The following is a 13,094-nucleotide window of genomic DNA, read 5'->3' on the forward strand; positions in this document are numbered from 1 at the left end:
CCTTGGCCACGTGAGCCATGGCCACGTGAGAACTGATGTGCCGTGGTTAATCCACATCAGATGCAGATGGCATTCAGGTGGGAGATGTGTCGTGTATGATACCACGTTAGTAAAGAGAGAGGAGAGGGTTTGTTTGTTTCTTTGTGTCCAGTGCTGGGGTCGAACCAGAGGATACACGAGCTTTGTTTTCGTCGGTCATTTGATTTGTTGTTGATGTCGATTGTTTAAAAAAGATCTCATTCTGTAGCTCAGGCTAGACTAAAACTCATTATATAGCCTTGGCTTTGCTTCCAATTCTCCATGCCCCTGCCTCACTGGGGTCATAGGTACTCATCACCACACCTGGCCAGGAACAGCGGCTTTCCCACGGCTGCTTTCTTTACTCGCGACACAAAGCACGGAAAGGGGAGCCTAAGGTGGTTTGCTTTAGAACAGCAGAAAGGGCTAGAAAGATGGCTCAGTGGGAAAGGAGCTTGCCACCAAGCCTGATGACCTGAGTTCAATCCCTAGGACCCATGCGGTGGAAGCGGAGAACCAGTTTTGGAACTTTAGAACATTGTCCTCTGACCGCTATATGTACTTTGTGATCCACATGCTCAAGTGTGAACACATGCATGCGCACACATGCACACACCACGCACACGCATACACCACACATACACCACACACACACACCACATACACACACCACACACACACACACCACACACATACACCACACACACACACCACACACAATTTTTAATGTAAACAAATTTTTAAAGGAGGGAAAAACATCAATGCTTAGAAAAAGGAGAATTAAGTGGGGATATTTTAATTTTATTGACACAGTCATCCTTTAGACCCCCGGGATTGCTGTCAGGGAGCCCCCTCTTCCCAGAGATGCCAGAAGCTAAGGATGTTCACATCCTTAGGGAAGATGAGACAGCATCTGCACGGTGCCCACATTTGCACTCCGGGTACCCACTGCACTGCGGAGGACTGACCCTTCCCGCCAGAATGCCAGCCTCACACGCTGTCTTCTCAGTGCAGTTACTGCTTATGCTTCAAATATCATTTGCTCCGCAGCCATTTGAATGCCCAGTTGCAGGGCCCTGTGACTCCATAAGCCAGCTTGCATGCTGTTATGGTTTCCAGATGTTGCGGATAGAGAAAGAATTGCTGCCAGGCGGCTTTAGAGGAAGTCTGAGAGGTTCCTGGTCAAGTGACCCAGAGGCGTAAATTCCAAAGGGAAGTGTACAGAAGCGAGGGAGAGACGGGTCTTCTCACATTCTATCTGCTGGGCAGCCTCAGCCCTTTGAAAGCTCAAACAGCTAATGGCTATCAGCTGTGACCCATGAGTGGCACTGAGGTCACTGTCCTGTCCGCTGGGCCTCACACTGCCAAGTCACATGGACTTATTCTAATTACCCAAATATTAACTTTCATAAGCAAGCAGTGGCTCCCCCCCCCATATGGGCTGCGTTGGTTAGGGTTTCATCGAGTAAATTGCACACATTATCAGTGACAATTGGGGAAACTGAGTCAGAGTATAAGTAAAGACATATTGGTTACTTTATTGTTGCTGTAGGATGTCCAACCAATGCCACTGGAAGGAAGGGAGGGAAGGAGAGAGGGAGGGAGGGAGGGAGGGAGGGAGGGAGGGAGGGAGGGAGGAAGTTAGTTTATTTTGGCTTACGTCTTGAGGGTCCAGTTCATGGTGGCAGGATCATGAGGCCGTTGATCACATGGTACCCACAGTCAGGAAGCAGCTGGTCACATGGCACCCACAGTCAGGAAGCAGAAAGATGAACCTCGATGCTCAGCTCACTTTCTCTTTATTCAGCTTAGGACCGCAGCCCAGGGATGGTGCTGTGCTCATCCAGTCAGACTTCTCTACAGACCCCTAACAGACACGCTCAGAGGTGTCTCCTAGGTTTCTCCTAAGTTGAGAGTGAGAATGAGCCGTCGCTTGCTGCAGCAATCTTAGATCCATTCCTACATGTCATCTGAAGACACCGCTGCACAACAGGGTGGGTGACCTGAGGGTATCCTTGCTGGCCACTTTTAAGGCGGGTGGTTAGGGTTGGTGGCGAGCACCCCATGTGGTTCCTGCCCGGCAGAGCTGTTGAAAACCACCCTCTGCATCACCAACAGGCAGTACCCTGGTGCAAACTAACAGTCCAGAGGGCACAGGCAGCAGACGGTGCAGAGAGATGACCCACTGGGAACAATTTCAGTAAAATGACTTTGTTTTGGCAATGTTAAGGGTCAAACCCTGGGCCTTGTGCCTGCAAGGCAAGTGAGATCTATCAACTGAGTTACATTCCTAGCTCAACAAAATAATCATCTTTTTGTTTGTTTGTTTTTGGGGTTTTTTGTTTTGTTTTGTTTTGTTTTTTGTTTTTCGAGACAGGGTTTCTCTGTAGCTTTGGAGCCTGTCCTAGAACGAGCTCTTGTAGACCAGGCTGGCCTCAAACTCACAGAGATCCGCCTGCCTCTGCCTCCCAAGTGCTGGGATAAAAGGCATGCGCCACCACTGCCCGGCTAAAATGAGCATCTTTAAGAAATTGTCCGATGTATTTTTTTTCCAAGGCAGGGTTTCTCTGTAACTTTGGAGCCTGTCCTGGAACTAGCTCTTGTAGCCTCGAACTCACAGAGATTCACCTGCCTCTGCCTCCCAAGTGCCAGGATTGAAGATTTATTTTTTTAAGATTTATTATTATTATGTATACAGTGTTCTACCTGCCTGTATGTCTGCATGCACCAGATCTCATTATAAATGGTTGTAACCCACCATATGGTTGCCAGGAATTGAACTCAGGACCTCTGGAAGAAGTCTTAACCTCTGAGCCACGTCTTCAGTGTGTTCAGATGTGCCAAACCTTACTCTGACACAGTCGGCTGTGGCACACTGTCAGCGCGGGGCTCGGTACACACGTCATCTACAGAGTGGAAAGTGAAAATCTCACTGGTGTGCTGATTGACAGCTGTGATCCCCGCACTCGGGAGGCAGAGGCAGGCGGATCTCTGTGAGTTCGAGACCAGCCTGGTCTACAGAGCTAGCAGGACAGCCAGGGCTCTATAAAGAGAGCCCGTCTCCCAAAAAAAAAAAAAACAAAACAAAACAAACCCAAAAAAGCAGAAAGACAAGACAAACAAAAGACAGGGTAAGAGTAAAAATCTGTGCTTAGAACATGTCACTTCCTAATATACCTCAAAGTCACCGACCTTTGTAGTCCACACTGCAATATTCTGAATTTTTTTGCGTGCAAATATAAGGCCTAAGACAGACTAACAATTTATTTTTTTATTTTTGGAGACAGGGTCTCACTATATAGCTATTACTGTCCTAAAACTCACTGTATAGACCAGGCTGACCTCATACTCAGAGCTCAGCCTGCCTCTCTCTGCCTCTGCCTTCCTGGGATTAAAGGCGTGTGTTACTATGCCTAGCTCCAGACACACAATTTTATTTTCTCTTATTAAGCAAATATGATATTCTTGTCCCTACTTAATATTGTGTCTTTATTATTTTTAAACTTTATTGTATGCATGTATGTGTATGTGTATAAACACATGTTCATATGCCCACTGCTTTATCCGTGTGAAGGTCAGAGGTCAACTATTATAATCTGTTCTTTCCTGCCACGTGTGGTTCCCAGGAATTAAACTTGGATCACCAAACTTGATGGCAGATGCCTGTAACCCCTAAAGCCATCTCAACATTTGCATGTCTTTGTGTAGGGGTGTGTGTGGGGGGGGTGTATGTGGGTGTGTATCTGCGGGCACATGCGCATGCACTTTCTTCTCTTTCCTGGTCGACTGGGGAATTGATTCAGTAATTTATAGCCCATCCATAAAGTAAAATCGCTCAACCTCAGCTGCTTAATGGTGTGGAAATGACAGGAAGGACTACATGAGCCAAACGAAGTCAACAGGGAGTAGAGTAGAATCTGCTCGAAAAGCCGGGGAGCCCTGGATTCTAGTCCCAGCGTTGTGAAGAGGAGGAAGTGAAGTACTCCACAGACAGGACAGTAGAGCGTGAAGGGTCTGAATCAGTGCGAGGGGCTAGGGACGTGGCTCGGGTGGTAGAGCACTCGCCTGACATGCACGAAGCTCTGGGTTCCGTCCCCAGAATGGCATCAGTGAGGCCTAGCGCACGCTCACATTCCCAATGCTGTGCAGGCAGAGGCTGAAGTTTAGGGTCATGTTTGGCTTCTTGACAAGTCCAGAGCCAACCTGGGATGCGCGAAACTGCCACAAATAAAAAAAGGAAGACACTAGCTGGCAGAGGTTTTTGTACTAAATATACACATACACAAAAATTAATTAATTAAAAAGAGATAAGGCTGTAGCCCAGTTATAGAATGCTTGTCTAGCAATCCCGAGACCCTAGCTTATTCCCTATCCACACGTACACGCACACACATACACACACGCATGCACACACCTCTGCACTGGTGAGGTGGTTCAGTGGGTAAACGTGCTTGCTGACAAGCTTGAAGACATTATAAATGAGTTCAATTCCCAAGACCCACATGGTAGAGGGAGAGAATCAACTTGTGCAGCTTGCCGTCTGACCTCACACACGGTACACACAGGCCCACACAGAGAAATATCAACATACATGCAGTTAATAAATAGGGACCCTCCAGGTCAGAAGCGAGCAGTTGCTTACATGCTGACATCTGCCATCAAGGGTCAGACTAAACAGCACATACGCCAAGATGCAGAAGCGGGCAGTGGAATAGGCAGGCCACGCAGGCCCAAGACTGTAAAAAAGGAACAGATAGAAGAGAGATGGCTGTTTCACATTACACTAATGTCCTTCAATGCATCTATGTCTGTAGAATAAAGTAATACTTTAATCTTGGAAATATTTAAATATCAAAAATGCAATAAAAGAAAATATGCTAAGTCAGGTATGGTGGTGCACACCTTTAACCCCAGCTCTTGGGAAGCAGAAGGAGGCAGATCTCTGCAAGTTCGAGGCTAGCCTGGTCTACAGAGCATGTTCCAGGGCTACATAGTGAGATCCTGTCTCGAAAAGAAAAAAGCACAATAATCAAAATTAATAAGATAATAGAAGTTGGGTGGATGAGTGCTTGGCCCTAAATAGAGCGTTTATACAAGACCCTGTAAAGAACGGGGAACATCGAGTAAAGGGGTCAGAAATAGTCAGAAGGTAAGCAGAAAGGCTGGCTGCAACATTCTTGTTTTAAAGCCTGGCATAGCAAGGCATGCCTCTTAACACCAGCACCTAGAAATTGGAGGTGGGGTGAGTTCAAGCCCAGCCTGGGCTACAAGGATCCCTGTCCAGAAACAGCAAAATATTTTATTTATTTTTTTAGTTGCTGTGTACTTTTTAACTAATAAGTCATCTTGGGGAAAAAAGTTTGAAATCTCTTAATAAGCCACACAGCAGAGCCACCACTCCACCCCACGCCCCAGGTTTCTAAACCACCCCGGGGACCTACAGGTTGGTCCTCCTGGAAGGTGTCGGGAGTAAACGTTAACTTCTCAATCTTGTTCCCCCGCCACGGCTTGCTTGTGCACCCAAAGGTGACAAACCCCACAAGTGTGAGGTGTGCGGGAAGTGCTTCAGCCGGAAGGACAAGCTGAAAACGCACATGCGCTGCCACACGGGCGTCAAGCCCTACAAGTGCAAGACGTGCGACTACGCGGCGGCCGACAGCAGCAGCCTCAACAAGCACCTGCGCATCCACTCGGACGAGCGGCCCTTCAAGTGCCAGATCTGCCCCTACGCCAGCCGCAACTCCAGCCAGCTCACCGTGCACCTGCGCTCGCACACGGGTAAGTCACGCCGCGCCGCTTCTAATCCCAGCATGGGCACCTGCCGTCCGTGGGCAGCTGGGAAGGAGAGGAGCTGGGGCTGGTGGGTTAGAGCCCTTGCCTGACATGCACAAGGCTGCATCCCCAGCACCGCTTAACAGGCGTGATGGCACACACCTGTAACCCCAGCACCGGAGAAGTAGCAGCAAGGAGGATCAGGTCATCCTTGGCTGTGTCCAGAGTACAAGGCTAGCTTGGGCTACATGGGACCCTGTCCCATAGAAACAGTTTTAAAGGCGCTGGGGTAGCCGACCCTCCTTCCTTTTGCCTTTGCCGTCTCACCTGCGTGAAAGAACCTGTCCTAGTAACACAGGAGCAGCTGTGTGGCAGTCCATCACCTTCCATGTGTCTTTATGGAACTCATATGTACGGGGCTGAGGGACTATATGCCATGATATAGATACAAACAGTGAGTTTTTAATCATCGTCCGAGTTACAGCCAGTAAAGCCATCTTTAAATGTTGCACTGTGTTCAGACTAGCGCGCCTTAATCGGGAAGCACGCGGCAAGGGCCGGGGTATGGCTCTGTGGTAACTCTTGCCTGGCCCATCAGAGGCCCTGGGTTGCATCCTCAGTGGCGCTTCTTAGCAGCCATCACCCTGTCTCCACGGTGCACTGCAGCAGGTGTATTGTGTCACGTCCTTCAGGTCCACAGGCGTCGCTGTTGGTGTTGGCTTAGCTTAACCACATGTGTGAAAAGGCTTCTGCCTACCTCTGCCCAGGAGCCGGTGAATGTGGGCTTGGTGGCTGTGCATTGGTCTCACCTGGGGTGAACAGGCTGTACCCCATCTATCTCTGACCCTGCTCTCAGGCCTGTGGGCTAGCCCAGGTGTAGCGCCTGCACTACGGGACGGTATGCGAGCCGGGAAAGGGGCTGGAGATTTTAACACAGATGCACACAGACGGAAATACGGGTCATTCTTGAAACAAGAATGCCCCCTTTATTGTGTGCTCCAGGGCAGCTTCTATAGGGATCCTTAACTGATAGCCACGCCCCAGCCAAACCCACCATAAACCACTCCCCTGCCATCAGGAACTCCTGAGGGTCTCGTGCTCAGAGCAGCTGCAAACACAGGAAAACAAGTTTTGCTTAGAGCAGCTGCAAGCATTGGAAAACAAGTTGTTTACAGGAAATTCAGGGTCTGGGGGTCCACAGCCCCTAACACCCAGGCTTGGCTTCATCATGGTCGCCACACAGGAACAGGAAGGCAAGGCCAGTGTGGAAGCTCACTGAAGCCTCGGATTGCATGTGTCCACAAACAACATGCTGGCACCTAAAGCAAGTCACAGGCTGGATCTGGTGTCAGGGATGGCTTGAGCTCACCTGCGGGACGGCCACCACCAGATTACATGGCAAGGGACAGGGACAGGAGAGGAATGAAGGCTTAGTACCATTCATGCAGACAGTCACTGACCATGACCACGACCACCACCACCTTTGTCCCCACCATCAGGCTCATCTCTGACATTCACACCATGTCCAGGACGCCCATAAATCTCACCCAGCCATAGGATCACACCAAGAGATAGCCATAGGATCAGGTCAGAAAGGATAAGAAGTCTGGTTGTGGCATACTAGAGCCCCAGCAGTAACAGTAATCCCGTTTTGGGAATGGTGAGGATGAGAGCCTTATCTGTGCCTGGTCCCATACACGCCTAAAATCTCTCTTGGCATATTCCCCCAGATCCCTTTGTTCAGGCTTAGTTGGGGCCAAGTAGTGTCTAGCTCTGGCTCATAACCCTGCTTACTTGGGACATCCTCTCAGGTTATATTCTGGACCACTTCTAAAGACTTGGCCTCCCAAGACTGCCACTCCTGCTTGCTGCTTGCAGAAGGGGCATGCAGGTACACATGCGTGCTGCCCTCAGAAGGGGGTGTCCTGGTACACACACATGCTTTCTGTAGTAGAGGGTGTCCAGGTACACATGCATGCTGCCCACAGAAGGGGGTGTCCAGGTACACATGTGTGCTGCCCGCAGAAGAGGGTGTCCAGGTACACATGCGTGATGCCCACAGAAGGGAGTGTCCAGGTACACATGTATGCTGCCTACAGAAGGGGGTGCACAGGTACACATGCATGCTGCCCACAGAAAGGGGTGCACAGGTACACATGCATGCAAAGGCCGGGGGGATCTTTTTCCTTTTTGTTTTAGGGGAGACTGATACCCCTTGTGTGGATCTGCCTTTAAAACTTGAGTTCCCTGAGCTGGGAATAGTGGTGCAGGTGCACACCCTTAATCCTAGCACTCGGGAGGCAGAGGCATAGGCATGTGGATCTGAGTTCAAGGCCAGCCTGGACTAGAGAATGAGTTCCAGGACTGCCAGGGGCTACATAGAGAAGCCCTGTCCCAAAAAGAAGGAAAAAAAAAAACTTTGAGTTTCCCATTTATTTGTATGATTTAAAACTAGTTGTGGGGTGGGCATCCTGCCTCTCTCTGGACTCAATTGTAGACATTTCTTCCTCTGACACTGAGGGAGCTGGGAGGCTCCTGGCGCCAGTGTACCCCCTTTGGAGGTGTACACAGAATCTCACACTAGGGTTCCCCTTTCTCATCTGGCCCTCATTCAGAGGTTATTTCCTTGGATATGATCTTGGTCCCCATGCCTTTGTCTAACTTTAAAAGATAGTTGGAGGGGGACTAGAGAGATGGCTCAGCGGTTAAGAACACTGACTGCTCTTCCAGAGGACCTGGGTTCAGTTTCCAGCACCTACATGGCAGCTCACAACTGTCTGTAACTCCAAGACCTGACACCCTCACACAGGCATGCATGCAGGCAAAATGCCAATGCACATAAATAAAAGTAAATAAGTTATAAAAAAGCTGGCTGGAGGCGCTGGAGGGATGACTCAGTGGTTAAGGGTGCTTGCTACTCTCCCAGAGGACCAAAGTCTAGCACCCACGTCAGGCAGCGTACAACTGGCCACCTATACTCCAGCTTCAGGGGATCCACAACCCTCGCCTGGACTCTGTGGTTACACACACACACACACACACACACACACACACGTTTGCATGTACACACAGATACGTGTACATAAGTAAAAACTTCAGTGTTCTGTTTTGTGTGGAAACAAGGTTTGACCATGGAGATCCACCTGCCTCTGCCTCCCAAATGCTGAGATTAAAGGCATGTGCCACCATGCCTGACTAAAGTAAATTTTTTCAAGAGCTAGAGCTAGTAGGAAATGACTTCCAAGGATGCCGACAACAGATTATGTCTAGAAAATCGTTGCCTTTCCCTCCACACTCTGCTTGGAACCCACTGGGCTCTTTAGTGAACTTCCTTCCGGGACCAATCATAGCACTCTCCAAAGCTCGAGCTGCCTGGGTGTCTGTTTACCAGTGTGCGGATTAAATAACTTTAGCAGCTGGATCTGGATGTCTCCTGTCACTGTGAATTACTGTTTTTGCAGCTTGATTCCCAAACCCAGGCTGAAGATTTGGGTTCTCTGCGTTGACAGTCTCCCATTTCCAGGTCCCTGATAACCTACCCTCCCCAAAGCCTCTGCACGTGGCAGCATCCTCCATTCTCGTTCTAGGGAGCAGCTGAGGTCCCTGTAGGTAACTCTGTCCCCAGCTGGGCTTTCAGTCAGTGAAGCTGCTGTGACGAAAGTCACTGTGCCCTGGGCTGGAGTGATCCGCCTCTGCACCACACACCTGTCGTTGTTCTCCTGGGACCAGCGGGCTAGCAAGGAGCGACCTTCTCATGACATGTGAGCAAGACATTCCCAAAGACAGAGCCGTTCCAAAGTGCCTAGTGGGCCTTGTTTTCTGTCATCCCAGCACTCAGGAAGTAGAGGCGGGAGAATCAGTAGTTCAGGGTCATCCTCAGCTATGTTACCAGTTTAAGGCCATCCTGGGCTACATGAGACCCTATCTCAACAACCCCCTACCAAACAAGTAATGACAATAATAATAGTAATGATAATAATAATACCACCTTTGTGTCAAGTCTGGTTGCTCCTGCTAAATAGTATAAGCCGAATCCAGTGACCTTTGAGCCCAATGTAGGTCACAGCATGTCACCCTGCCCTTGTCAGTGAGCTTATGTAATTGTATAGGAGTCAGAGGACACAAAGAGGGACAGGAGGTGGGAGACTTGGGGAGGGGGGTGATCTTTGCAGCAGGCTAGAACACTGACCTAACTGGCATGCAGTCTGTTGTCTGGAGTCTGCTCCATTTCTTCCAGCTGGTTCTTCCTGGTGATTCAAACCCAAAAGCCAATACCCGACTGAGGCAGGAGGATCAAGAGTTCATAGCCTGGGCTAAGGAGTTGGTTCAGTAGATAAACTGCTTGCTACGGACATAGCACGGGATGGGTGAGGATAGTGGCCTGCCTGTAACTCCTGCACTCGGGAGGATGGAATGGAGGATCCGTGGAGCAAGCTGACTAGCCAGACTAACAAAATAGCAAGCTTCAAGTTCCCTGAGAGACCCTGCCTCAGTAAATAAAACAGATAGTGATGGAGAAAGACATTGACATCAACCTCTGGCCTCCACACGCACGCTCACACATGTGAACACACACACACACAAAATAAATAAAATATATACAAAAAGATGAAATTAAGAGTTCAGGGCCACCCAGGGCTACACAACGGTACCTGATCTCACACAACAGCATCAGTAGCCCACTTGGGCTTACGGAGTTGGACTCATATTAGTGGCATCTTTGGATTATGCTAGAAAGGCGTGTTTCCTAACGTTTTAAATGTGTGCCAGTTATGTGTCATCTCCACGGAGTGTTCATTTTGTTGAGTTACAGTGTTATTTCACATGCCGGTCCGTCTGGTGTTCTGTGCCGCCGACCGTTTTGCTTACCGCTGAGGGTCAGGAAGGCGCTGTGGGTTTAAACACAATTTAACATCCTTAGGCAGAGGGTGTGGCCATTGGCACTGAAGAGCTTACAGTAGGGCTTTGACCAGTACACTCCATTAAAGAAATAAATTTAGAACTAGGCTGTGGTGGCGCACACCTTTAATCCCAGAACCAGGAGGTGGAGGCAGGTGGGTCTCTGTGAGTTCAAGGCCAACCTGATCTATAGAGTCAGTTCCAGGACAGCCAAGGTTACACAAAGAAACCATGTATCACAAAGGAAGGGAGGGAAGGAGGGAGAGAGAGAGGGAGGGAGGGAGAGAGGGAGGGAAAGAGGGAGGGAAGGAGGGAGAGCGAGAGGGAGGAAGGGAGAAAGGGAGGAATTTAGGGCTAGAGAGATGGCTCAATGGGTAAAAGTGCTTGCTGCCTGCTACATGACCTCAGTCCTCAGGACCCACTTGGTGAAAGGAGAGATTGGCTCCCACAAGTTGTCGTCTGAGCACCCTACCACACATGCATTCAATCATTAAATAATTAATGCGATTTTAATGCATCCAGATGTAATAAGAAAGTTGAGAAATGTTTGTGGGGTCAGAGTGATGGCTCAGCTGTTAAGAGCACCTGTTGCCCTTGCAGAGGGGCTGGGTTTGATCCCCAACACACGTATATGATGGCTCGCCACCCTGTAACTCCAGTCCTGGGGATCTAGATCTGTCTTCTGGCCTCTGTGGGTACCGCACACAAGTGGTGCACAAACATGCATGCGGACAAAACACCTATACACACAAAATAAATCATTTTTAAAACGTGTGATTAAAGAAAGAATAGTCGAGGCACAGTGGAGTATGTCTGTAATCCCGGCACTTGGGGGGAAGGCAAAAACAGGAATTTAAGGTCACCTTCAGCTACATAGGGAGTTAGAGGCTAGCCTGGGCTAGAAGAGCCCCTGTCCCCCAAAAAAATCACAATCTCTAGAAAAGAGTTGTTAGCTCTGCGACCTACCTATAAGATTTGGTTCTGGGTTGTTGGTTTTTTTCCCCCCTGGATTATGTCACTAATGTAATTGATGGAGAGAACAAAAGGAAATGCCTGTTATTCCACTCTGAGCAAATGCTATGAACTGGTCGCCCAGGGGACTCACGGGGTTTCAAAGCCATCAAAGCAGTTGAGCAAAAGTAAATTTGTAACTACCAGCTAGAAGCTGCTGTAATTCCAAGACCCGCCACTAGGTGGCGATGGAATCGCTGCTAAGGCACATATGGCTCGCTACGATTCTTTCAGTGGTTTTAATAGCCGTCTTAATGTAATTGGTTTCTTCTGTATTCCTGGTTTTATTTTAGTTTGTGCGTTTGAAACTTCCTGTAGAAGTGTTCTTTGAGTTTTACAAACTGCTGCAAGGGGGCAACGTTGTTTGAAGGCAGGGGGAAAGCTAATGTTTACTAAAAACCCATTTGGGAGCCCGGGATATGGTTCAGTCTGTGTTTACCACTGAAGCACTCATGTGAAAAGCTGGCCATAGTGGCAGACATGTAATCCTGGACTGGGGGCAGAGGCAGGAGGACTCCAAAGGCTCACTGGCAGTTAGCCTAACCTACTGGCTGGGCCCAGGCCAATGAGAGACCCTGTCTTAAAAGATACAAAGTAGGGTCTGGCAGTGGTAGCCTACCCCTTGAATCAGAGCACTTGGGAGACAGAGGAAGGTGGATCTCCGAGTTCAAAGCCAGCCTGGTCTACAGGTCTACAGAGTGAGTTCCAGGACAGCCAGGGCTACACAGAAACCTTGTCTCGAAAACAGAAACACCAAGTAGACAGCTCCTAAGGAGCCGTGCTTGAGGTTGATCTCTGGACACCCCCCCCCCCACACACACACACACACCCTGCATTTGCATAAATTTAAAAGACTACTTAGGAATGCCTGGGGCTTTAAGGGCCAAGCAGCCACTGGCACAGCAACTAATCTACACGTGGCTATTTTCATTTTCCTTCTGTTGCTGTGATTAACGTCATGACCCGAGGCAACTTGAGAGAAGAAAGGGCTCACACTTCCCAGGTCCCAGCTGTCACTGAGGAAAGTCAGGGGCAGGAACAGAGCAGAAATCACGAGGAAGGCTGGCTGGCTCTCCGGATTGTTCTCTGCTAGCTTTCCTGTATAGTTCAGGTTCACCTGCCTAGGGACAGTGGTGCCCAACAGTGGCCTGGGCCCTCCCACATCCATTCTCAATCAAGACAAGCTTAGCAGGTCTTCAGGTGAGGTCTCAGGTGACTCTGGGTTGAGCCAATAAAAACTAACCAGGAAAGTGGCCACGTGACAGTAAACAGATATAAACAGCTGCACTGCCCTAACGTGGCTGAGGCCTGGGTTCAGTCTTCGGCATAGGAGGAGAATGGCTGGCCCTGATCCAGTAAGCTTTATTTATAAAACTATCAGTGGCCAGGGTCTA

The 13,094-nt window shown here is 49.2% G+C and overlaps 1 protein-coding gene across 3 annotated transcripts in view; it reads left to right on the forward strand.

Moving 5' to 3' along the window:
* Zfp64 (ZFP64 zinc finger protein) overlaps positions 1-13,094 on the forward strand; it is a 63,822-nt gene that overhangs the window by 14,852 nt on the left and 35,876 nt on the right. For 2 of the 3 annotated variants that reach the window (XM_038331838.1, XM_038331837.1), the window contains exon 5: positions 5,545-5,796. In XM_038331838.1, the coding sequence (XP_038187766.1) occupies positions 5,545-5,796 (252 nt within the window). Of the gene's footprint in view, positions 1-1,825; positions 2,013-5,544; positions 5,797-13,094 lie in introns of all 3 variants that reach the window. The other variant, XM_038331839.2, reaches the window with a different exon arrangement.

This window comes from Arvicola amphibius, chromosome 5 (assembly GCF_903992535.2).
Source record: "Arvicola amphibius chromosome 5, mArvAmp1.2, whole genome shotgun sequence".
Lineage (NCBI taxonomy): Eukaryota > Metazoa > Chordata > Mammalia > Rodentia > Cricetidae > Arvicola > Arvicola amphibius.